Source organism: Podarcis gaigeae, assembly GCF_964106915.1.
Source record: "Podarcis gaigeae genome assembly, chromosome: 6".
In the NCBI taxonomy this organism is placed as follows: domain Eukaryota; kingdom Metazoa; phylum Chordata; class Lepidosauria; order Squamata; family Lacertidae; genus Podarcis; species Podarcis gaigeae.
In genome coordinates this window covers 50,733,823-50,759,335 of record NC_139682.1, presented here as the reverse complement: position 1 = coordinate 50,759,335, position 25,513 = coordinate 50,733,823, and the positions used below count along the sequence as shown (strand labels likewise).

At 42.3% G+C, this 25,513-nt stretch overlaps 1 protein-coding gene across 2 annotated transcripts in view; it reads left to right on the top strand.

Moving 5' to 3' along the window:
* The window catches only part of ERI3 (ERI1 exoribonuclease family member 3), a 196,160-nt gene that overhangs the window by 43,465 nt on the left and 127,182 nt on the right, over window positions 1–25,513 (top strand). For both annotated transcript variants that reach the window (XM_083742554.1, XM_083742555.1), the window contains exons 4-5: window positions 2,791–2,850; window positions 5,083–5,174. In XM_083742554.1, the coding sequence (XP_083598680.1) occupies window positions 2,791–2,850; window positions 5,083–5,174 (152 nt within the window). The remainder of the gene's footprint in view (window positions 1–2,790; window positions 2,851–5,082; window positions 5,175–25,513) is intronic.

Below are 25,513 nucleotides of genomic sequence, written 5' to 3'. Positions count from 1 at the left end.
AAATGGGGATAGAGAAGAATGTTGTGCACTGTAAGAGGGAAACAGAAGTTTTATAGCAAAAAAGAAATACAAATGCAAGTCTGGCCTTTGCTTAATTCTTAAAATAGAGTTTCAGTGACAATCTGGCTTTTGTGGGGTGCAGGTTATTATCTGCCTTTCACAATAAAACTGCTTGCTAAATAGATTTGGTTATAGAAAGAAATTTCCCCATTATAAATCTACTAAAAAGTGTCAAATTGTGTGTTTATTTAGTGTTATTTATTTAAATTATTTATATTTTCCCTATTGAGATATAAATCCTACCAAGGCTGCTTACAAGTAACATTCAATTACATACTTTAAAAATACAATAAACAATACTATTAAAAACCCATCAGGATCCTGTGGGAAGGAAATAGTCCAGCTGCAGCAGCCTTCCTTCTACTCCTGGAATCCTTCCCACAGGGCACATGGTGGTAGATCACCCTGGTGGGATGGAGGGAGGGAAGTTGTGAAGGGTTTGTGTATGGAGTTTTTATTATTAAGCATCTCCCAATGGTACATAAGGATTAGGGTTTCCTGTATCAGAACAGAGGCCTGGGACTAACTTACCTCTGTGTTTTTGTCATCAGTTTGGTGTATTTTGTTAAGCAAAATGATCACCCCACCCTTTCACTCTAGGCTATCACTGCTATAGAGTTATTGAGTTGTAGCCAATACTCTGCAAGTGAACAGCAGGACTTCCCCTTCAATGCCTCTCCTTGTGCACTCCCAGAATCAGCTTGCGAAGGCCCTCCAACCTTCTGGAGCAGATTTTGAGGTGGTGGGGGGCTGCAGGGGAGAGGAGGGGGAAGTTTCCTTGCATAAGTGGAAGTCTGCTGTGCAAGTGGAACAGCAGCATTGAACACAACCTTATGTTTCTGTCTTAACTATGAAACATATTTGCTTCAGGCTTAATGTAGACCCATGGGTGATCTTCTTGAAATAACAGTGTAAGTATAAGGAGAGTACTGAGAATGATGTCTTTGCGGTTTTTAAAAATGCAAAGTATTCTTCTCAAATTAAATTTGCAAATGTCTATAAAATTGGAACGATAGCTTTGTATTCCTGTCTGATAATGTTTTGATACTTACTCCTCCATTCCATGGAAAGCAGCACCACTGATGCCCTGAGCACCTCACTTTTCCGGAGAGGTTTATTTATTTATTTATTTATCTATCTATTCATGGTCCTTTTCTCTTGTGTTAATCACTAGTGTACGGGAGTGTCCAAAGACACCTTGGGCTGTAAAATGTAAATAAGGGATGCAGTAGGAATGGCACTAAAATGGCAGGGGTTTTACTTATTCTATTAAACTAGAGCACCAACTGCAGGGCTCCCCTAAGGTAAATATTTGATACTCTGAAGAAAGTATTCATATAGCTCTGTTGGTCCTGATATCATTGTATCATTACATGACAACTGTTCTTCTGTGACAAACAGCAAGGCTGTCGTCTCTTCTCTTCCATTCCCTAAAGCAGTAGTTTTCAACCAGTGTGCTGTGGCACCCTGGGGTGCCCTGAATGATAGTCAGGGGTGCCGTGGGCAACACTGGCTTCCGTCCTTCCTTCCCTCCCTCCCTCCTCTGATGCCCTCTTGCGTCTCTGCCTTCCAAAGGCTTGCACAGGTGTTGCAGCAGCCTTGGCTACAAACTCCGCAGGCGAATGGTGCCTTGGGGCTGGTGAGGGGGTACTTCCCAGGCCTATATGGGGCAGTGTGAGGAGGCACCTCTCTTTGGGGCAGGGGGGGCAGCTCAGAGACCAGGCATGTCAGCTGTGGCTGCCCATAGGACTCCCAAGGAGAGGGGAGAGGGGAGGAGGCTAAGGGAACACACCACAAGGGAGGGTGCTTGAAAAAGGGTGAGAAGCTGCCAGCTCTGCAGGCAAGGGGTGACATAACATGGCTCATGAGCCCCACAGGGGTGCTGCAGAAAGAATGTACTTGGTCAAATGGAGCCATGGACTCAAAAAGCTTGAAAACCCCTGCCCTACCGTATGAGAAGCGAACTAGAGTGTAAGTAAGAGACACTGACTTGCTCAAAATCACAGTTTGAGGCTGAGAGAGTGCATGAACATGCATGTGGATCTGTTCCACAGTTTCGATGCCACAGCTGAAAAGGCTCTCTCTCATCCACCAACTGCAGTTGGTACATTGAGGAAGACACTGAACATACATCTTGAACAGGTTCATAGAATCACTGAAGTGTGGCTTTGGAAAGGAAGCATGGATGTCATCTAGTTCAACACCTTGAATTGAAAGAGGAGGATCCTTCTGACTCATCCCCATGAATATGTCAGCTCTATTAGCTAAATTATTGTGCACAAGAAGAGAAGAGATGTGGGCAAGATTGATTGTGCCTGGGCAAGGAATAATTTTAGTTCTATGAATTTTGATAGATCAAACTGGTGAGCCGGAGCCCCAGCCTGCAAGAGAAAGATACAGGCCTCAAATAAATCTCAGCTGAGAGAAAATGCTCTTCTAACCAAAGACCATTCCTGTTATAACTGGGATAACTGTTGTGTTTGGGTCTCCAATAAGCTATTTCCCTTTAAAATCTCAAACTTAGCTGAGTGTGAAGCTTAGAACAGTATTCTTCCTTGCTTCGGGCAGATCTCTCATCTGGATTTCTATGAGTGCCAGTGCTTTGGTACCATCTATATGCAGCACAGCAGTATTTTGCATTTTTAGTGAGAAGAGCAGGGAAAAAATCCATTCTTTTTAGTGTTATCACTGATTTCTTTGTTTTTGTTTTCTCCATTTCCTTTGTTTCAGCTGACTGGAATTATTCAAGCCATGGTGGATGGACAGCCCAGTCTCCAGCAAGTGCTTGAGGTAAGCCTAATAACCTTTAGTTCCTGACCTCTGACACCTCCTTTCCCTTCCCCCTTCCTCTTCCTGTGTATTGAACCACGTAATTTGACTATGATTACAGCTTCATTAGAATAACATTTGCTGTCACATCAGTGACATGCTGTTGAGAATATTGAACCATTGATCTGTCATTTCCAGCTGTTCTTGTCAAAGGTACTGACAGCATGTCCAGACTCCTGCCAGAAGTCATGAGGGGAGGTGTGTGTTGGGGGGACTCTCTTACAGGAGATGGTCTTCAGGGGTCAGCAATGTTGCATTAAGACAACTGCATGAAAGATGATAAATTAATGGACATATCTACTTAAATACTCAGTAATAAACAGAAAGAATAGTGCCCATGAAATCTTGTCTGTGAGGGTCCTGAATGCTGGAGATAATCTTAATAGTGCCATCTGCTTAATGTTGAATTCCTGCCGCATTTAAGGCTTAATTAGCTGAAAGTACTTTTACAATCAATAGCTTTTGTTGTTTGGCATCTATGGATGGAGTCCTCCAGGAGGGAGAGCCTATTCTGACTGCAGCTCGATGTGTTGCTCCCATCAGGATTTGTGCCTAATGGTTCTTAATCAAAACAATTGTAACCACAGCTAGTGTAAGGAAATCTGATTAGAGGTTAAAGTTGTGCTCTCTTGCTTCAGGGGTAGCTTGAAATTGCCTGAGTGAAGTGAAAGGGGACAGTTATGAATCCCTGGATGCTATTCAGTTGTGAGTCTTACTCCTGACTGCATTAGAAGCAGCCTCAGCTGGTCCGGATAAGAAGACTTTTCTTCTGCTCTTTGCTCAAAAACTTCCCCTGACAGGTGGAATGTACTTTCATAGTTTACTACTCTTTGGGTCTCTTTTCTGTGGTTAGGGCCACCAGCGAGACCTTGAAGTCCCATTAAATACAAGACAAGTGAAGAAATTTGCATAGGGTGCCCAGTATGAGACAATTATATTTTACAATTCCATCCAGAAGGGTGGAGCTACTGAGTAACGTTGGCACTTGAAGAATTGCAGCTCCAGCAAAGGGTTGATACACCCTGCTGAGAACATGTGAATCTGTCCTATATTTAGTCAGACCAATGGACAATCTAGATCACTATTGCCTAAAATGACTGGCAGTGGCTCTACAGGGTTTCAGACAGGAGTCTTTGCTACCTGTATCTGGAGGTGTCAAGAATGTGCCTGGGGTCTTTTTTTTTTTGTATTCGTTCATTTAATTAAATTTGTACACCACTCAAGCAAAATACCTCCAAGTTATTAACAAGAGATAAACATTAAAAACAAGCTACATTACAAAATGTAAACTAAAATCAGTAATTTTAAAACAATTATGCATACTAAAATCACCTGTTAAAATTGCATGCTAAAATTAAATTCGTGGTGAGCATAATGAAACACAGGTTTTTTTTAAGCAGGCACGGCAAATAATATAGTGAAAGTACCTGTTATTTTAATGCCCTGCATGGTTCCTTGTGTCTTTCCAGTGCTCCTACTATATAGCCTGTTCCCATGTTGTCGGTCCCTTTTGATCCCTGTGCCCTATCTGCTGTCCTTGTTTCATATTCTTGTACCACTTTTCTGCTTCTGGAAAGAGGAACATGTGTCCTTACACCTGTCTATTACAGAGAATAAATTGATATTTGTTAGAAGAATAAAACAGTGGAATAATTGTGTTTACAAGGTTATTTATTTGCAAGGCTTTCTCACTCCCTACTGATTTGGATAGGAACCCTTATTTTTGTACTCCGCTATTCCACATTTGATTGCTTGATAGGTCTCCTTGGTTAAAGTCCAGCTTGTTCAGATCCGAACATGATTCTGTAGGCAATTGCTTAGGGTATGTTGAAAAAGGACCATTTGTAACTGTTGATTTAACAAGCTATCTGTATTATGGCGTGGGGAAGGCTATTCAAGACACACAGGAAATGTCCAAGTAATATTAAAATGTGACGGCCATTCTGTAAGGAGAAGTGTTGTGATTCCTGATAAGATCACCCCTTCTCTGGCCGCTTGATGTCTCCTATCAGAAATCTTCAAAGGTCCAAGCATACTTTCATAGAGATGAGGAGGGGAACAGAATGAGATGGGAGGGGGGACAGCCGTGTCGGATAAGATCACAATTTTCTTCTCTTGTGATTGTGAGGCTTATCAGCATTTAACTGTTGTGTCTCTTTTCCATGTCTCAGAAAGCTCATCTGTTTCTTTCAGAGGGTCGATGAGTGGATGGCAAAGGAAGGCCTCTTGGATCCCAGCGTCAAGTCGATTTTTGTAACCTGTGGAGACTGGGACTTGAAAGTAATGTGAGTATGGGATGGAGGATTATGCATTCATGCTATGAGCACTCTTGCCGCTTCTCAATATTTCCTCCCGCGCTAGGATTTTCATGTATCTTCCTTATTTTGGAGAAGGGAAGTGTGTGCTACCATTTCTCCTATATCTTAACTTTCTAGGTAGCACACCCTTTTGGAAGTAAAATGTCTTCAAATGGTGTGGTACTGATACATGTCTAGTAATGGTCATATCATGCCTGTCCCTCTCTCCCTCTGCCTCTGTGCCAGCACTTAGCCATCTCGGAGGGGACATTATGGAGCATGCCACATTTGTGAGTAAAGGTGGCACCCATCATTTCCTTGGTCAGATACACAAGATGCTGAGGTCCCCGCGTATCCCCGAGAATGAGATGCATTCCTGCATCTCAGCATGTCAAAATAGTCCATATTGTAAACAGACGGAGTGCAGGATAATGGCAGGTGCATTTTTTCTTGAACTTGAACCACATTACTGTCTGTTTGAAGATCCTTTCTTTCAGAGATGATGACTAAGTTGAAGAGCAAGGAACTTTGTATTTCTTGCTTGAGAAAAGATGAATGTATAGGATTCATTTTTATCCCCCCCTCCCCATAAAACTGTCAGCAGGTTTAAAAGGGGATGGTCTTTCTCTACTTTCATATTGAAAGATATCAGCTTCTGTACATCAAAATTAAATTAAAACAATAGTTGTGATGCTGACATATATTTTAATCTGCATTGTTTGGGGCCTTATTAGCCAAGAGCTCTCTTTTCCTAGACACCTTCTATAGAAAATCAGCTACAGCACTTCACTTCAGTCAACAGCAATACAACTTAATACTGGAGAAACTTATATAGCTCCATGTCTTTGTAACTCTCTGCCTTGGTCTGCCACAATTTTGTATTATTGAACTACACAAGGTGCCTGGCATTATACTGATGTAAAGGGGTTAAGAACATAATAAGAGCCTTGCAGGATCAGACCAAAAGCCAATCTAGCTGAGCTTCCTGTTTTCCACACTAGTCAAGCAGAAACTCATGGACATGAAAGCAAGGGTTCTCCCCTGCTCCTGTTCCTCAGCAACTTGTGTTCAGTATTCTTCCTCTGATCCTGTAGGCAGTATATAGCCATCATGACTTAGAGTCCTTGATAGCTTTATCCTCCATGAATTTTACTAACCTCCTTTTAAAGCCATTCATGGCATACTCCATGTGGCATGTGAAAGTGTACTTCCTTTGTGGTCCTCTCATTCACACCCAATGTGAAGAAGGATTTGAGACTTAGTGGCCAGCAGGAGACACCACAACCATTTAGAATCTGTTCAACTACAGTGGGTTATTATGTTCCTTAATTGAGTGCATGTACATAAAAGCCACTTATCCCTGTTTATCAGTAATATTTGGACAGACAGAAAGCACTGGGGCTCATGTGACCCGATCTTTGCCTCTCTAGCAGAGTGATGCCGTTTATATTACAAGAAAAAGGTTGTGCACTTGACATATACAGTGCTAACCTGACATCCACAACTTGTTAGCTGTGCTGCTTGGCTTTCAATCACACGTGAATTTCTACAAGTCGTAAGAGGGCATGCTGCCGGAGAGAATCCATGCTTATTCTATTCAGCATTGAGAAGGATTCTTGAGCACTTACTTGCTTGGACTGATTACTAGCGCTAACTTGAAAAATTGGGGCTGAACTGACAGCAAAAGACCCAATGTGGAAAGAAAAGGTGTTGCTCTTTTTTAGACAAAATAATTACTTTTTTGTATTTGTTAGCAGAACAGTCTGTATCTGAGCCCTCTTTGAAGCCCTGTCTAGAGCCACCATAGATTGACCTTGTTGCAGAGATTTAGCAGGGCTTACCGTATTTTTCGCTCTATAACACGCACCTGACCATAACACGCACATCGTTTTTAGAGGAGGAAAACAAGGGGAAAAACATTCTGAATGAAACAGTGGATGTACCATTTTTGTGCTTCATGCTGTGGCCACAGACATGTGATCTGATGGTGAATTTGGGGTGACCCAATGCAAAAATCCTGAGAATCCCTGTGGATCCATGCTTTGTAACCACGTTTTTGCATCATTGCAGCCCCAGGCAACAGTGGGTGTGTGATTTTGGGGGGGCAGGCTGTAGCCATGGACATGCTATGTGCTCTAATGGTGAATTTGGGCTGACCCAATGCAAAGATCCTGAGGATCCATGTGGATCCATGCTTTGTAACCACGTTTTTGCACCATAGCAGCCCCAGGCAACAGTGGGTGCATGATTTTGGGGGGGCAGGCTGTAGCCATGGACATGCTATGTGATCTGATGGTGAATTTGGGGTGACCCAATGCAAAGATCCTGAGGATCCATGTGGATCCATGCTTTGTAACCACATTTTTGCACCATTGCAGCCCCAGGCAACAGTGGGTACGTGATTTTGGGGGGGGGGCAGGCTGTAGCCATGGACATGCTATGTGATCTGATGGTGAATTTGAGGTGACCCAATGCAAAGATCCTGAGGATCCATGCTTTGTAAGCACGTTTTTGCACCATTGCAGCCCTGTTTTTGCATCAGATCATTGCTATGTGATCTGATGTTGAATTTGGGGTGACCCAATGCAAAGATCCTGAGGATCCATGTGGATCCGTGCTTTGTAACCACGTTTTAAGTGGGGAGGGAAGGAAAAATATAGAAGGGACAAGGAGCACGAGAGGGTGTGCGGAGAAGCAGCTGGCTAAGAATGCAGGAGAGGGGTTTAAAGGGGGGGGGGAAGGAAGGCAAAAGTCCACCCACCCACCCACCCAAGCCAGCCCTCTCTCTCTCTCTCTCTCTCTCTCTCTCTCTCTCTCTCTCATCTGCATGTTTTCCGCTGCCTGCCGAATCCCCAGACGCAGCAGCAGCAGCAGCAGCAGCAGCAGCAGCAGCAGCACCGGAGCACGGACGCTCTGCTTTCCTCTCTACTTGCCTGGAGGGGAGGGGATTTCACTGCTCTTTGTTCCGTCTGAGCAAACAGCAACCGAAACAGAACAGGGTGGGCAGTAAGACCCTGAGGCAGAATGCAGGAAAGCAGCAGCCTCCTCTCCTCCGTGACGGCGCAATATGATTTTTGCCTGATTTTTGCCATGCACTTGGGACAAACGGCTCCAGGGACCACACATTCACTCTATAGCACGCACAGACATTTCCACTTACTTTTTAGGAGAAAAAATCTGCGTGTTATAGAGCGAAAAATACGGTAATTTCCTTTAAAGCATCAGTATGAGAAAATTCAGAATTTCACTGGCCTAAATATACATTATTTATCCCTACAACTTACTCTACATCTTGTTTTGGTGTTAGAGCATCTGGCCCTAAATCTGCAACACAGAGTTACCTTTGTGGGCAAGTCAAACCTTCCCCGACCTGATGCCATTCAGATGTTTTGGATTGCAATTTCCACCAATCCCAGCCACCTGTGCTGGTTGGGGCTGAGGAGAGTTGTAGTCCAAAATGTCTGAAGGTCACTTGATTGGTGAAGGTGAATGAAGGTGAGTTTCTCATATGTGATGGATCAGTGTCCCTACAGATGGCCAAGTGATCCCTTAGGTTATATCTATATAGACTGTGTCTTTGGGATTAGGTAAGGAATTGTCATTGTATCAATGCTGATTCTGGTACTCCATAAGGACATTTTTGTGTTTAATTCTTATCTTTTGCCTTTGTGTGCCTCCAGAATCATTGCCACCTTTCACCATCACTTCAGTCTTTATTGCAAAAATCTCAGATTGTTGTCGTGCATGCCTCCAAGCTTCCAGAATAAAATAAACATATATACCTTAGCTTGTTTACCTGCATCATTTGGAGTTGTTTACCTGGAGCATTTGGAGTTACGTATTCTGGTTGTCAACTTTTTAGACTTCCTGGTAGTGAATCTTCTTTTGTTGTGTCCTGTCCACATTTTTATTTAGTTATTTAACCAAATTCATATATCACATGATCAGAAATGCTTCCAAAAAGGATGGAAGGTGCTGCTCATCTGGAGCAGCTTGTCTAGTTTTTGTTGTCACATTTTAAAGGGGATACAAACAAAACTGGAAAGGATTTGAATGAGCATCAAAGATGGTAAAGAGCTTGAAATGCATAAAAAACAAAAAGCTGAGTGAACTAGCTTTGCTGAGATTTATCAGGTCCATTTGCGCTTGTTTGCAAATAGAATGTGGAAGAGGCTGACATAGAGAAGAAAGACCAGGGTCATTAAATACAGAACAAGAAGCAATAGTTCAAGTGTGTGCAGGCCTACTTTAAGTTGGACACTTGGTTGGCAGGAGTGAGGGACTTCATTCTAAAACAGTTAAGCAATAGAGCTAGCTAGTTGAGGTGTATAATTCTATTATGGAAGCCTTACAAAATATATCTAGGACAAACATATCATACACTTCTATGATTCTGTGAGGGAAAAGAACATAATGAGGATTTTCCTTCCTGCAATGTGGATTTGAGGCCTCATGGCCAGCAGGAGACACCACAGATCCTTTTTGAGTTTGTTAACGTCATTCTTTGCATATCTTTTACATGCATTTTCATTCATGTGGGAGAGGACATTCCATTGTAGCCTCAGAAGATGTTGTAAATGGCTCATCTCCCCCACCATGCATTTTATCTTATTTTTAAATGTTCTTTTACACAACAGTTTCAGAGGCTAATGCTTGGATGTTTCTGGTGCCAAGTGGGAAACCTGTGGTTTTGTGATTCCGGCTTCATGGAAGTAAGGGCTTCAGCAGCTACCTGTTAATGAACAGCCCGTCACTTTGTCCCAGTGGAGATGGGCTGCGGAAGCCTTAGTGCCATCACATCTGATTAGCAGCATGTTGGCGAACATGGCTTGAGCTTGAGTGAGAGAGCGCTTGCTGCCAGCCCTGACTCGTCTCATTTCCCCATTTACTTTTATCCATCACTATGAATGCTGAGGCTCCCTCCTGAACTAATTAAGTTTGCATGTGTTTAGACACATTGCCAAATAAGATTTAGCAAAGCAGAACTGAGCTACATCTCTTTTCAAATGGGATTGGTGAAGAGCTGATATGCTGCCTCAAGGACCAAAAGAGGCACAGTAGCTTGGATGTGCAGCATACCTCAGATGTATTCCTCAGCAAAGTTCAATTATATTCTAAGAGTGCACTGGAGGGAAACTAACTAATATGTCATTATTGTGCAAAGGATAAACAGCTGTTTTGCTTATGATAGATGAGTGTGTGAGTTTTCAGGAATCATACTGGTTCAGATCCAGATTTTTTAAAAGTCAAAGGCCAGACTAGTATCAAATAAGTTGCAAAAATATGTGGCAGGTTAACAGGTATTAATCTTTTTATTCCAGATAATAACAGGAAAATTAAACGATATATTTCGGAAAATATATCTTCTGCACTTGAGGGAGCTCTCTATCTTGTGTTTCTCTTTAATGGGCATTTTAGTACAAGGAGCAAACATGTGGGTTTTTTTACAGTTCCAATTCATTGTTGGAATAAGAATCAGTGGCTCTTTCTTAGTACTTTCCATCCTCTTTCTTTCAGTGTTTCAGAAAAAAAATTCTAAGATTTTATCGCTTGTTGTTGCAGTGGGGGTGCTAACCTGTGACCCTTCATATATTGCTGAAGTATAGTTCCTATACTTCAAGCATACTTCCTATAAGCAAGCATGGCTGATAGGAAGAATGGGAGTTGTAGTTCAGCAGCATCCAAGGGGCCACATCCTGCACCTCACCTGGTAGGGGGACATGAAGATGGACCTGAAGAAAATCTGAAGTGTCAGGTAGGTATGTGTAGGGATAGAAAAAAAAGAGTTGTTCAGTATCTTTGTCCTAAGCTTTGAAAGGCCCTAAAAGTAAATACCAATACTATTTTAACTCCTCCTAGAAACAGAACCAGTGAAGGCAGTGAAGTACTGGCTTGATGTGTTCAAATCATCTGGTCCCAGTTAGCAGTCTCATGGTCATATTCTGAATTAACTGGAGTTTCCAAACCATTTTCAAATGCATCTGGGGACCCAGTGCATTGCAGTAGTCCACACAGGAAGTTACCAGGTAATGGATAACTGAAGCAAGGCTGTTTCTGTTCCAGTAGATTCGTAGCTGGCATACTATCACATTATTTTGTTTAGCTTCAGGGTTCCAGGGTTCTTCATTAGATGTTGACAGCAGCTAGGCATAAGTGAATATCCAGTAGTGATGAGCTTAGGTCAGAGTAGTATCATGGACCTGTTTGGAATACGTGGTGAGTTGTTGCCCAGAAAGCTCATTGTAACCCTGGGGTCAGAAACCAGGTGCTGATTCTGTACGCAACATGTGCATGGGAGGATTTCCTGACTCCCAGCCCCCACTGATCAGCAAGAATCGGATTGGCAAAAGGAAGACAGCTGTTTTCCTCCTGCTTACTAGCCTCCTTTCCTTGTTAAGATGCAATTTCTTTAACGAGGAAAAAGCCCCTGAGTGGGAACATCACCTTTCTGAAGGGTTGTCCTGACAAAGGCATTTCACATCAACGTAGTCTCATGTCAGGTTTGGCAAATACCGTCACTCATTCTAAAAACCTCCCCCCGCTAAGGAAAGAAAAGTCCATGCACCTGAGAGGAAATGAATTCTCCTCCACAGCTTGAATACATCATGACAGCAGTGGATCTAATGAGAGAGGGCCATTCATTCTGGGTGTTAGAGTTTCCTCCATCGATACAGAAATGCTATTAATTAAAAAGAAACTACCTGAAGCTCGAGATAAGAGGCACCAGACCTGCCAGGCTGAAATGTGTGAGTGGAGATTCAGCCTTGTTAAGCTTATGGGACCTTAGGCCTGAGAACAAGTGCTGTGGGAAGGGGATTCCAAGGAGCTACTTGAGAATGTGAAACTGCAAGGCAAAGCTTGGACTTGGGGTAAGCAGCTCATTCTTGGAAACCAGTGTAGCTTGGGATTTATAGCAAACTGTGATGTGTATTGTTGGTTATGAGCAGTGAATTGTGTATTTTGTGTTACAAACCACTGAGTCTTGCTTCCTTGGAGGGGCCAGATGAGGGAACTACCTCAGGCTTATTCACACCAGACTTCTCTCTGAGTAAGCCTCCCTGTTCTGCCCTGTATCCCTGTGGAAAATCTCCCCATTCCAACAGTATGGTGGGATGGCATTGTATTCCTTTTCTCTCTGCTCAAAGCAAACCAGCACCTGGTGAGTCATTCTTTCCTGTCTGCTATATCATTATATTGATGCATTGTGCTATATCCTGGATAATTCAGCCTGTCTAGCTTCATCATTACCATCCAGGAGAACCAGAAGCAGAGCATAGATATTTCAACCTTGTCTGATTTTCTGGAAGCAGATATAGAGGCTTGATCTCCACCCTGTTCATTCTGCTCTTATTCACAACTTGCATATAATATAAAAATAGTAGGCATCCCTGAGAAGGTCCTCCACACATACAAGGAACAGGCTGTCATACTGCACCCCATTTATATCATGAAGGAACTTCACTTTTGTGTTGACTTGGAGTAGCACCCAAGATAACTTAGTATAATAGTTGCCAAGCTGGGTCAGACTAGAGATCCATCTTCTGTCTGACAGAAGATGTCATTATCGCCACTGGCTTGACTGACTTCAAAGGGGGATTTGGCAAATGTGTCTGTAATGCCTATTAGCCATGATAGTTCAATGGAACCTACTTGTTACTGCGGGCAGCAGCAGAGGAAGGCTGTTGCCTTCACGCTCTGCTTCTAGTGGGCTTTCCCAAAGCAACTCCATGACCATTATGGGAAAGAGTATGATGGGATGGATGAACCTTTAGTTTGATCCAAACAGACTATTAAGTACTGTTTGGGGCTGAGGATGGGAAGCAGAACAAGTCCCACCTGCAAAAGCTAAATTTCTAAGACATGAAAATGCGTATCTGATTATTTCCATGGCAGGAAAGACTTGACTAATTCATTTCTCTCCAGGAAACTACTTGCTCAGAAGTTTTTATTTTGATAAGTAAGTGGTTAAAAAGCAAATGCTTGCTTTCTAATATGGTGATAAAACATACTAGAAACATTTATAGCTCTTGGTGCATTTCTTGGGATGCACATTAGTGAATCCTTAGCAGTGAATTATACCATTGCTTAATTTGATTTTACTGTTTTTAATTTTTCCTTGTCCAAGTTTTACAAGAAGAGTTGGCGATGCCACGTTCAGAATATATCAAGAACAATGGAAAGGACAGAAGCTCTCTATTACAAGCTCAGAGAATAAACCACTTGACTTTCATAGATCCAAGGTCTTAAGTTACCAAACATGTTCTAGGTTTAAGTTATCTGAAGTCCAGTATTATGGTGGCACCCAGTAAGATCCACCTGCTTGCTGAAATCCATGTGTGCAGCAGGAATTCTGCTTTCTTTCCTTCACCTTCCAGTCTCCACCTGTGACGCCAAAATCTGTTCTGGAGATTTTGGAGGTATGCAACATGTTACAGATCGGAGGAGAAGGAGATATCATGTTGCATTTGCTCATGCTACACTGGACCTCACTATTAATACTGTCGACTCATGCACAATCCTAATATCTTCTAGTGTGAGAGACTGCTTCCCGAGATGCTAATACTGGTGGATGTGTGACTTTTTAGGAATAGTGCTATTGTGCTTATTGCCCTGTATTCGTTGAGTGAGCGATTTTGCTCCTGAATCAAGAAATTTACACCTTAAAAATAACAACACAAACCTAAGTTACTTTGAATAATGCCAAGCAGTTAAAATTTCTGCCTAGAGAATTTGTCAGATCTCACAACTGATTACATGACAAGTGTAGCAATGGCGAATTAAGGGCAGAATTATGTGCATTCTGCAGTCAAGCCATGCATATGCAGAATTCACAATCCTTTAAGAATCCTAGCAGATAGACCATTTCCCACATGCTATTAAGCCAAATATTCTCTCTTTTTAAAAGTTAAGATATGCATGAGCAGTACGCAACTGCTGCAGGCAGTCCCTTTTCTGCCCTTTAGCTCCTCCCTTCACGCAAACAACAGAACAAGATTCCTCACTTAATCATAGCTCCCCAATATGTGTGAATCTGGAAAGTATGGTTAGTGGCTTCAAAACAAGCCAGGATATTAAGCCATAGTTCAAAGTTGCTTGTCTTGAAATCATTAAGCATTGTTTCTGTTCATACATGAATGGGAAACCATGATTAAGTGCTGATCCTTGGCTTGTTTTTCCGAGTACATATAATACCTATGCTGCTACATCACATGCTTCACCATAAAAATTGCTGTCAGCATAATATGTTCTGGAATAAACAAGTAGAAGACCTATGTGTGTACTGTGTATGTACTGAATTCTGCTTCATCTGGCTATTGCTTTTATTTATTTAAAAAAATTATACCCCACTTTTTGGGAGAATTTTTCTTCACAAAGTGGCTCACAACCAATTACCAACATGCAACATTGCAGAATTAAATTTTTACAAAATTTAGGCCATAACTTCCCCATTGGAGTTAAAACCGACAGAACATTAGTGGTATCCAACACAGTAGTTCCATTAGTGCAAGGGCATTTGTTTGCACAGCGTAAATTTCCCTCCCTCCTCTCCCCATGCATCCGTTAAATCTGTTCTGGATTTTTGTGTGGTTGCTGTTCCTTGGGGGCCACAGTCCCATCTAGGACTACTTGTACAGCTGAATCTGGAGATGGTGACTTTCCAATCCACAGCACCTCCTCTTGTCTTGGTGGAGGGCTTCCACAACCTCCCGTGGGTAGACAGGTAGAAATGAATGCCATTTCGTTTTGGTGATACTTCAACTCAAACCCCTGGATGACTTTTCCCAGCAGATACATAAAGATATCAATGAGCACAGGAGGCCAGATTGAACCTTTTGCAGGCAATGAGCTTTTTCTAAACCCCTGACTATTATTTTACCCCCAAATCTTTCACTCTTCAAGACAAAAGGAAACTTAAACTAGTTTTGTAATCCAAGCAACCGCTTTCTCAGTCCTGTATTTTCTAATTTTATGGCTCTGCATGCTAACCTTTTCTGCTGCTTTCTTTTTCTTGCTTTGTTTGGCAATGGAGGGTTGTATGTTGAATCCTGCAAGTGTCTTCCTCCCCCCTTTCTCCCTCTCCCTGTGGTTTCTAGGAATTGGTTTTGGGTGAGATGCTTGTAACTAAGCCGTTCACGTAGGGATTACCTTGCTATGGACGGCAAACTTCAGCTTGTCTAATCTTCTATACACAAAGGGTAAGAGCTTCATCCCTGTATCTGAAGGGGTTGGTGGTGTGTTAGCTGAAAGCATAATGAGCTTTGACACAGTGTAAGTTGAGAGAGCACAGTGGTATTGGTTTGGAAATTAAGACCATGGGAATGAAGCCAGACAACAGTATCACAAGGGATAGTAAAACGCTAAGAAAGGGGGCGAAACATAAGAGAAACTGATATCTAGGGTAGAATATTAGAGAGAGAGTGATTAGTTATTTAATAAAAATTAATTTATTACTCATAATTGGGGTGGGTGGTGGCATTGTCCTATTTTCTTGTCATTGAGACAGAGAAAAAGTATGCGGAGACTGGCAGTGGTTGTACTACAGGGTAGCATAGCCATACAAAAGTCTGTAAAAGCTACTAGTCCATAAGCATTTATTTTATGTCACTGTGAGCATGCTTTTCTCCCTTAAAACTGTGACAAATGAAATAACAGCCCACTAACCCGCACATACTGCATTAGTCATTTGTATTACACCAGCAGCAAGGGGAGTGAGGGGAGTTATTGTTTTGTTTTTGTTCTTATTTTTATTATGTGTTTTGTGTTTTTATCTTGTATTTTTGCTGTGAACCGCCCTGAGATCTTTGAATGAAGGGCAGTATACAAATTTAATAAATAAGTCAATAAACCCTTTAGATATTTGAAGATGGCTGTCATATCTCCTTTCAGTCTCTTCCTTCCCAGGCTAAATATACCCAACTCCCTCAACCATCCCTCAAAAGACTTGGTTTCCAGACCCTTGATCATCTTGTCCAGCTTGTCAACATCCTTCTTAAATTGTGGTGCCCAGAACTAGACACAGTACTCCAGATGTAGTCTGACCAAGGCAGAATAGAGCGGTACTATTACTTCCTTTAATCAGGACATTATTCTGTTGATGCATGTTCCACATGAGGCCTAAGAAAATCAAGAAATAGGAAAGTTAGCTGATTAGATATTTTAAATTGATTTTTCACCAGCTTTGTAATTGATTATTCATCAATTATATTTATATTTGCATATTGCCAAATATTCATATAGGGTTTTTTTGAGGTTATTGACCAACTTCCTTGCTTGATGATATTTTAATAAGAATGGGGAGACACAATCAGCATAGCGTTCTGCTGGATGACTTTTTGAGCGTAGGTTGGATTGTATACCTGCTTAAGCTTTCTGGACCATGATCGGGAAGAGAACTTACACTTTGGGTTTGCTGACACTGCATTCTGCCAAATGGGCAGAGCTATTTCCTGAAAAATATACTGGGCTAAAGTGTAATAAAATACAAAGTAAGGTGGTAGCTAGCATGCTATGTGATGCAGTGAATACTTGGCAAGCTACAGAAAGGATGCCCTTAATTTGTATTTGGCATATGGGTCTTAAGTTGCCCAGATGTGATCTAGATAATTCTTTCAGTGTGTCGGGTTAGGTAGATAATCTTGGAGCTCCTTTTCCATTCTGTTAGCTCTAGAGATCTGGAGTTTTTTTGTGTGATGCTGAAAACTCTAGGGCTCTATGTTCTTTGGCTGGCTAGGTTGTAGCAAAATCAAGTTAAATGGCAGTTATCTGTTTAAGTTGTTAGTGAAAGGCAGAGGTCAGAGATGAAACCTGTTAAGATACAGGATGATCTGTTTTGGCTGTAGACTCCGCTTTGAGTGTTTGACCAGGGGTAGGCAACCTAAGGCCCATGGGAATCAGCATGTTTTTACATGAGTAGAATGTGTCCTTTTATTTAAAATGCATCTCTGGGTTATTTGTGGGGCATAGGAATTTGTTCATTCCCCCCCCCCCCACAAAAAAAATATTATAGTCCGGCCCACCACATGGTCTGAGGGACGGTGGACCGGCTCACGGCTGAAAAAGGTTTCAGACCCCTGTGTTTGACCAAGAACCTTCAATATTGTTGGAGGCAGTACTTTGAAGCTGAAAAAGCAGTATATACTATCATATGGGGGCGAGGACGACAAGCAAAATGGATTCTGGGCAAAGTTAAATAGCAAGGAGTATTAGGTATGGCTGAAGTTAAATTATTTATCCTTTCTGTGCTGCATCGATCCCGACATTATCAGGCTGTCTGAACAATGTTTCACCATTTCTGCCTTTTGAGGTGTGAATGTATCTGCATGTTCTTTAGCTATCGTTGTGCTAGGACTTTGGTGGCTTATGGAAACAGTACAAACTTGGAACCAACCTCCTCCTTCCATTAATTCTGCAGGTACAGATGAGGTCAAACCATCCTCTTGAATTGTGACATCATTTTGCAGCCCCATGAGCTGCTGCATCAGTTACATTTTATGGACCGTTTAAACGTTCTAAGTAGTGATTAGGGCCATTCAAGGGAGGGGGAACGTATCAATTTTTGGAGCATATGGTAAGTTTCGCAACTTGTCTTGATGTGACACACACTCTGCAGGTTAAGCTTCTATGATTAGTTTTAATGTCCTCAGAATTCTTTGGCACTTTTCTTCTGTTGTCGTGATGTATGATGTGCAAGCTGTTACATTGAGCAGAAGGACGATCATACCTATTGGATGCTGTGAACATTTAGGATTGCTCAAGGAGCCATGTTCACCCTTATTCTATGCAGCTGGAATCAAGGCAGCCTGAAGGGTCAGCTGGTATGGCAGCTCACTTTCATTTGACTGTATTTGTATTGTGCAACATAGCAGGTCTTAGAATTGCTGACATTTCTCATGGGACCAAGCAAGCAATGCAGATAGTGGGGGAAGGATGATTACCTTTGATTGACAAGTCAGTCTGAAGTATCACAGACACAGGTGCAAGATGGATGGATGGAGCTGGCATATAGGAAGTTCTTGGGATGTCAGTGACACGAGGGCAAGGTAATGGGCACAAGCCATTAGGCTGTGACAGTGTGTATGTGTCTCTCTCTCTGCAACTGTCCCTTAGCACAGGGAAATGCTAAACAGCTAAGGCAGCCAGACCGAAGAAATACAGCACATTGTCACTGTGTATAAATTAGCATATTTGCCAATACTGGGATACTGTAGACTTCGCAGTGGTTTTGCAGTGCTTGGGGGGGAAATGCAGCTTGAAAGGATATAGCTAAAGTAATCTGCACCCACAGTTTGTATGTGTCTTTGCTTTAGATGTCTAGCACGTTAATAGCTTAAGGAAATCTAAAACTACCCCGAACCCACTGGCTTTGTTGGCTTTGTTTCAGGGATAGTGCGGAGGAGGATAGTAATTAATTTCAGCCTCTGTGGCCAAAGTGCAAGATAGTGCTGGCTTGCTGCTTCTGAGGAACCATTGATTTTAGGCTATTGTAAGGGCTCTGGTTCGAAAGCTCTGTTGAGCAAAGAGAGTCTTTGGGTGCCTGACAATCCCACCCCCCCACCCCCGCCACATTTTCTGAGTGTCTCTTGCAAGCAGCCTCGGGCTGCCTGTCTCTTTGTTAGCAGTGTGACAGCAATGTGACACCATGAAAATAATTACTAACAAATCATGGTGGTGACTACAAATAGCTCACCGTCTTCAGAGGGATGTCAAGGAGCATTAGAGCACGATCATAGGAGATGCATGAAGGCTGGGGCTCTTTCTCAGTTCTAGGATACTTGCAGACCTTGCCTTCATACCACCAGTGTGGGAAATGTCTAAATGGTCAAATAGCTATCAGGCTTAGAGGTATACTAGGATCACTGAGTCACTTGGTGATTACTATATTACATGGAAGCAGGATGGTTTGGTGAGAGCCTCATGCTAGGTGAATTCCTGAAGGATTCTGTTTCTTCTCTCTCTCTAGTGCAGCCTTTCCCAACTGGTGCCCTCCATACACTTTTAGGCTATAACTCCCATCACCCGCTGCTAACATGGTCAGTGTTGAGGAATGAAGGGAGTTATAATCCAAAACATCAGGGGGCACCAGGTTGGGGAAGACTTTAATTTTCTTTTTAAGAAAGGCAAAACAGGGCTGGTATGTGTGTATATATATTCCGAAAAGAGCTGTGGAGATGCTAGAGCTTTTTTATGCAAAGAAAAGTTGTAGGAATATGCCAGGAAAGACTTGAGGGGGTGCGGGTGGCCATAGGTTCACATCTGTGTGTGTATAGGTGCACAAACAAATCAAACACCACAAAATGACATTTTATTCTGTGCATTAATCCTGGAGATGCAGATCAGGTCAGTTCACTCTGAAATTCAGAGCAAACCAGTTCATTTGGCATCCCTACCCATGGTAGATGAGGTTCAGTGGTGATGGAATGCAATTACAGTCGTATGGCAAGTTGACTCTTCATATCTTGCATGATCCATGTACTGCTGAAAGTTCTGTTTTCCCTTTCCCAGTGTCCTGTGCTTTGATGGATCTGATTGTGAGGCACTGACTCCGAGCAGATGATAAATGCATTATATAGAAGAACTGTTGTATATGGAACACGGATGGGTATTGGAGAGCCCTGCTTTTTCTAGGTCACTCCTGCAGTCAACAAATTTATCCACTTCCCTTCATTTACACAAATTATTATCTGGCCTTTTGCATGTGTACATAACGTTGCTAACATGTTGAGCTGCATGTAGAATGTGAGAATGAGGGGAAGGGTCAAAGGGAGAATTCGTTCAGGGAAGCTTAAAACACCCCCCCACACACACACATTCATGTAATATTTATGGAAGTGCTAGGAGTCAGATGCACTGACCTCTGGGGTCGTGCAGTTAAACAGCTCCTGCCCCCCTCCCTCCCTGCATTCTAATTGCTGCACTTGTCCTTTGGCTCTGGAGGTTTCTCACTGGCAGAACACATGCTAATGGTGACTGTTTCTGGGCGGGGTGTTTTGTCACAGCAAGAGCACAGCTCGTCTCACATTGTCTGGGCCCAAATGCCAGAGGTTGCCTGCTGTGAGATTCCAGAACCCAGGAGAAATTTTAAGCTCTGCTGTCACCTGCTGCTTCGCTGGCATTGTGCAGCTTTCTGCTTGGCTCTGTTGCATTTCTCTGTCATTCTCTTAAGAGTGCCTGACTCTTCAGTGGAGAGGGTGCCCATGTTCCGCTTGATTTTTCTGTTTTCTCCTATCAGCTTTTTCAAATTGAAGTTAATATTCACTTTGGGAAGGCATGGGTGATGGGCTGGCAACGTTCTGGTTCTCCGGCATGCTTTGTTAGCTGGAGAGGGAGTTGACAACTTTGGTGGGAAGGAAGTGAGAGATGCTTCATGTATTGGGTTTAGTCAGGCCTTGACAAACAGTTTTTCTCAAAATGTGTTTGCAACCTAATCATCCGTGGAGCTGCCTGTTTGTGTTTGACTTTTTTCTATGTCTGTTTTTGATTAACTCTCGTTTGCTTTGGCATAGCCCACCCCCACCCCCACTGAAAATGGACACTTCAAGATAGAGCATCCTTTTTTTAAATATCAGCAAGGAGGAGGGGAATGGCCACAATTCATAGAACACATGTTTGCATGCGAAAGGACCCAGGTATAATCCCTTACACCTCTGATTAAAAGCACTCAGAAACCAGGTGATGGAAAAGATTTTTGTCTGAGATCATGAAGACCCACTCCTAGTTATAGGAGACAATACTAAGCTAGATGAATCAAGTGTCGGACTCTTGCATAACTCAGTTTTGTATGTTATATGTTCAAGAGAGCATGAAACTCTTAATCTCAGGGTTGTGGGTTTGAGCCCCACGCTGGGCAAGACGATTTCTGCATTGTACAGGGTTGGATTAGAATTAGTTCCTCATGGTCCCTTCCAGCTCTACAATTCTATTATTCTATGACTTTTCTGTCCATTATGTGACTGCTAACCTTGGTGTCCTGATGTACCACTTGGTATACTGAAGATCTTATCTCACTTAAAAATAAAATTAAAAAAGCAAAACTAGCCCTCACAGTTGTGAAGATAGGCTTGAAAATATGTAGGGACTGCTTAATGAACTCTCTTAAACAGGAAATGGCGTCAAGCAGAATTTCTGATGGTCAGGTGACAAGACAGTGGTCCCCTGCACAACTGTTATCCATTCTCCATGATCAGCAGGAGCAGAGTTAAATGATCAAAATTAAGAAAATTCATAATGTAGAATGTCTGTCTTGCAGAATATTGCAGACTTTTGGAGCACAGATTGAGTTACCATAGCACAGAATTATTGAATCTTTTATGTGCAGCTTATGTATAATTCTGTTTAAGATGCAAGAGCTGGGTGCAAGACTGTTGCTCCGTGATGGAGCGCATGCTTTGCATGCAAAGGGTCCCAGGTTCAACCCTCAGTATTTCCAGAGATGGCTGGGAAAACCCTCTTCCAGGACAGTTGTTCCCAGCCATCATAGACAGTACTGAGCTAGATGGTCTGACTCTGTGTAAGGCAACTTCCTAGGTTCATAAGTTGGCGTTCTCCTGTATTACAGGAAAGATTTGTCTTATTTCATGTTATTTACATCCTGCTTTTCTGCATGAAAATTTATTCACAGTGGTGTACAAAATAAGCAATAAAAGTAAAACAACAAAATGAATTAAGATAAGTCAGTAAAAGCAGCCAATAAAAAGCTGCAGTAGAGACAGGATAAAACAATTTTTAAAACTGTAGTAAAATAAAAAGAAAAGCACACACATAGGAGGAAATCCTTGTTATCTATTTCCTATGAACTTTAACTTTTTTAAAAAATGTAAAATTCAAGTCATCCTGCTTGTGAAGGAAAGCTTATTCCGAGGTCTACTAGACATTGCAACCAGGAGCCCTTGGGAGCTTTATCTTCCACAAATTTGTTTGAACCCTTCCAAGCCTTCCAATATGGTTACCATTGCTACATCTTGTGGTAGCAAATTCAGTTGCTTAACTATGCATTGTGTGAAGAAGTTCTTCCTTTTGCTTTTCCTGAATCCTGAAACTCTGATCCTCTGAAAATCTGAAAGTTTGCTGAATCCACTTTAGTGGAATAATTATAGAAACTGAGGTTCCCAAGTACAAAATGTGTTCTCTGAAAAGAATTCAAAGTTCAGAGACTTTAAAAAAATAACATTCAGAGACTTACGTTGCAATCCTAACCCTAGCTGTTGCCTGGTGAGGCTTTATAGGAGTGCTGAGGACACTGTTGGGTTTGCATCCCTGCAAAACATGCCGACTGGGATGGGTGGTAGAGGTGGAAGGGAGATTGCAAAGCTGTCATGTAATGGCAGTGGGGTTGGCCCCCAGGACATCTAACTGGAGGACTTTTTGCTGGCTGCCACCAGCGGGGAACCCAAGGGCAGAGGCAGAAGCTCTGTACTGGTGGAGATCAGCACTCAATCCACTCGCACACGCTCACCCCATCCCACCCCAACCTGGCCGAAAGGAATTTGAATTGCTGTTAATACCATGTTGTACAAAGAACCTTTAATGTCTGTTCTGAATGGGATCCGGGGTAGCCTATGTGATGTTCCGAGCCGGTATGTCCAATGGTTAAAGTTGAAGGGAATTATAGTCCAACAATATCTGGTGCATACTGTGTTGGCTACTGCTGCTGCAGATAGTCCATATCTCAGGCTACTTATTTCCTTGACCTCTTATTTTAATTTTTGTGCATTGTGCTTGTTGTTTTAACTAGAACTCCAGGCACATTTACAAAGTAGATGCAAAGACGACGCTTAAAATAGAGGAAAGCAGTCGTTAGCAAATATGCTGCAAGTACAAGTTAAGAAGCAATATCCAGTTCATGTCAATAGGTCTTTGAATTAGGTATTTCTGTTTTGGTGTATATCACACTTTCGTGTGTGGCGTTTATACTGGAAACGGTTACCTTCCTAGATAGTGTTGTGGAGGGGGAGCTAGGCTTGTACATCAAAACTGCTCAGATCAGCACCTGTGGCCCTGAAACTTGGCTTGTGTCTGCTCCAGCTATGCTCTTTGCCTCCTCTTTTCTTACTATAATGTATCTATCTTGTTACTAACGGAACATGGATGCATTTTTGCTGCTGGTCAGCCCTCATTAATATTTAGAGGTGACAGGTTGACATTTGCAGGCAAAACTTTCACTGACCTTCATGTTGTGCACTAAGGCTGTTGCCATTAATGGCTTTTCAGATTGAGGGCTTACAAAGTGATGGGGGATGTGAGGAATGCTTGTAAAGTTAGAAGTGTGGCGCTCGTGAGCTGGGGAGTTGAGACTAGACGATTTATGTGTGAGGGAACCTGAGCAGACTGAGGTGGTGACTTTCTTGTTGCATTAGTGAATTTCTGGGCATCACCTGGATCTATGGCCACTTGAGGAATTCCAGGGCAAGAAGCTAAATAGGTCTTTGACTGTTTGCTCAGGTGACTTTTTCCACTGTAGAACTTTGAGAGAAAGAGGCAACTCCAATCGACCCTTCAAAAGCAAAAAATCATCAGTTTCTATTGACAGTAGAAGTGCCTTTCCATTTTCTTTTTCTCATGTTTCTGCTTCATGCACACTGATGTGTGAGGCTGACATGCATCGTATAGTTTGGCTATGCTGTGACACATTTGAGGGCAGAAAAAGGGGAGATCTGTCTCATGTTGGTCTGAAAATTGAGTGCTGCATTAATCCCAGCACTTCCAAGCTAGAATATTTCATCCTGATGCTGTCACTTGCAAATGGGAACCACAGCCACCCCTCTGGCTGTTTGGATGCTACCAAGATGACTCAAAAAAGTAATTAAGTCTGTTGTGGGGACACAGGAGCAAAAAGTAAGTGTTCTTTGTAGAAGGCATTTAGGTGACTTTGCAGAGCTTTGAAGCTCATTTACTGCAATTCAGAAGAGCACAAAACTGACTTTTTATCACATTTTCAGCAAGCTATTAAGTCCTGCACTAAGCTTGGAAATAATTGGAAATATGTTGTGCAGTGGCAGTTGTAACATACAACCTAGAGTGGTGGTGATCTGCCACAGGCACATTTTAGATTTTCTCCATTTGTATGAGGGCTAGAAACCTGCTTTTAAAACAACTAACATCAGATTATCAAGACTCTGAATTCAGGGCGTAGAGTCCAGGAAGGCTTGGATGTTTTAGGTGCCTGCAATTTGTTCTCTCCCTTTGAGTCCACTGGGGGATCATCTGATGACGCTCAGAATGCCACCTACTCTGAGAGGCCTTGAGAAGATCCTCTGTTGGTAAACCAGGAAAGGGATCTTCAGAGCTGGCAAAGGGGGGCAATTTTGCTCTCTTTATTATTTGTTTGGTGATAGATAAATCTGCTTTGTTCTCTGAGGAGTTGATGTCCTGCTCCAGGTCAGAGCTTAGCACAACATCATGCACTTACTAGTAAGCACTCCCTCTCCTCTGCAGTACAGTAGATTCATTCTTTTTTCTTTGTTTTCTTAAAAGCTGCATCTAATATTTCTATGTATCAGTTGATTATACTAGGCAAAGCATCCCTTTCTCACTGGCTATTTTCCATTACCATCCAAAGACTTGTCCTGGGGTAAGACGATGCCACCTGTAAATTGAAGTGAAGAATTATTATTGCATTAAGGAATAGCAGCGCATTTGAGTAGGCTTTCTGGGTTTCTATACGCACACTTCTTCAGATACTTCAGTGTGCATGCACACGAAAGCTCATACCAAGAACTAACTTAGTTGGTCTTTAAGGTGCTACTGGAAGGAATTTTTTTTGTTTTGACTATGGCAGACCAACACTGCTACCTATCTGTAACTGGGTTTCTATAGACATCTATAGGACTGAATACATGAATGGCCATAGTTTTTGTTCTCTTACTTTATAGTGCATCTAAATGGTATAAGGCAGGGACAGCCAACTCCCAATAGACTGTGATCTAATTGGGGGTTCAGGTCAAAATTGTTAAGCTTTTTTTTTTTAGGAAGGAGGAAGGCCCATTTTTAGGGGTTCAGGTCAAAGTTGTAGGGCTTTATTTAGGGGAGAGGAAAGCCCATTTTCTTTGGGATGCAGGACAAGAATGTTGAGCTTTTTTTAGGGGAGCCAAAGTTGTTGAGCTTCTTTGGGGGGAGCCGGTGATCTACCACAGACATCCAGTGATCTACCGATAGATCATGATCTACCTGTTGGACGTGCCTGGTATAAGGGATGTATGACTTTCCTCTAAAGTGTGAGGAAGAGATTGTGTCACTCTGCTTTCATGTTTACTTTCATATACTTTATAAGCAATATGGCAGATTTCCTGAAGCATCTTTACTGCAGAACATTGTTGCTTTAAATATATAAG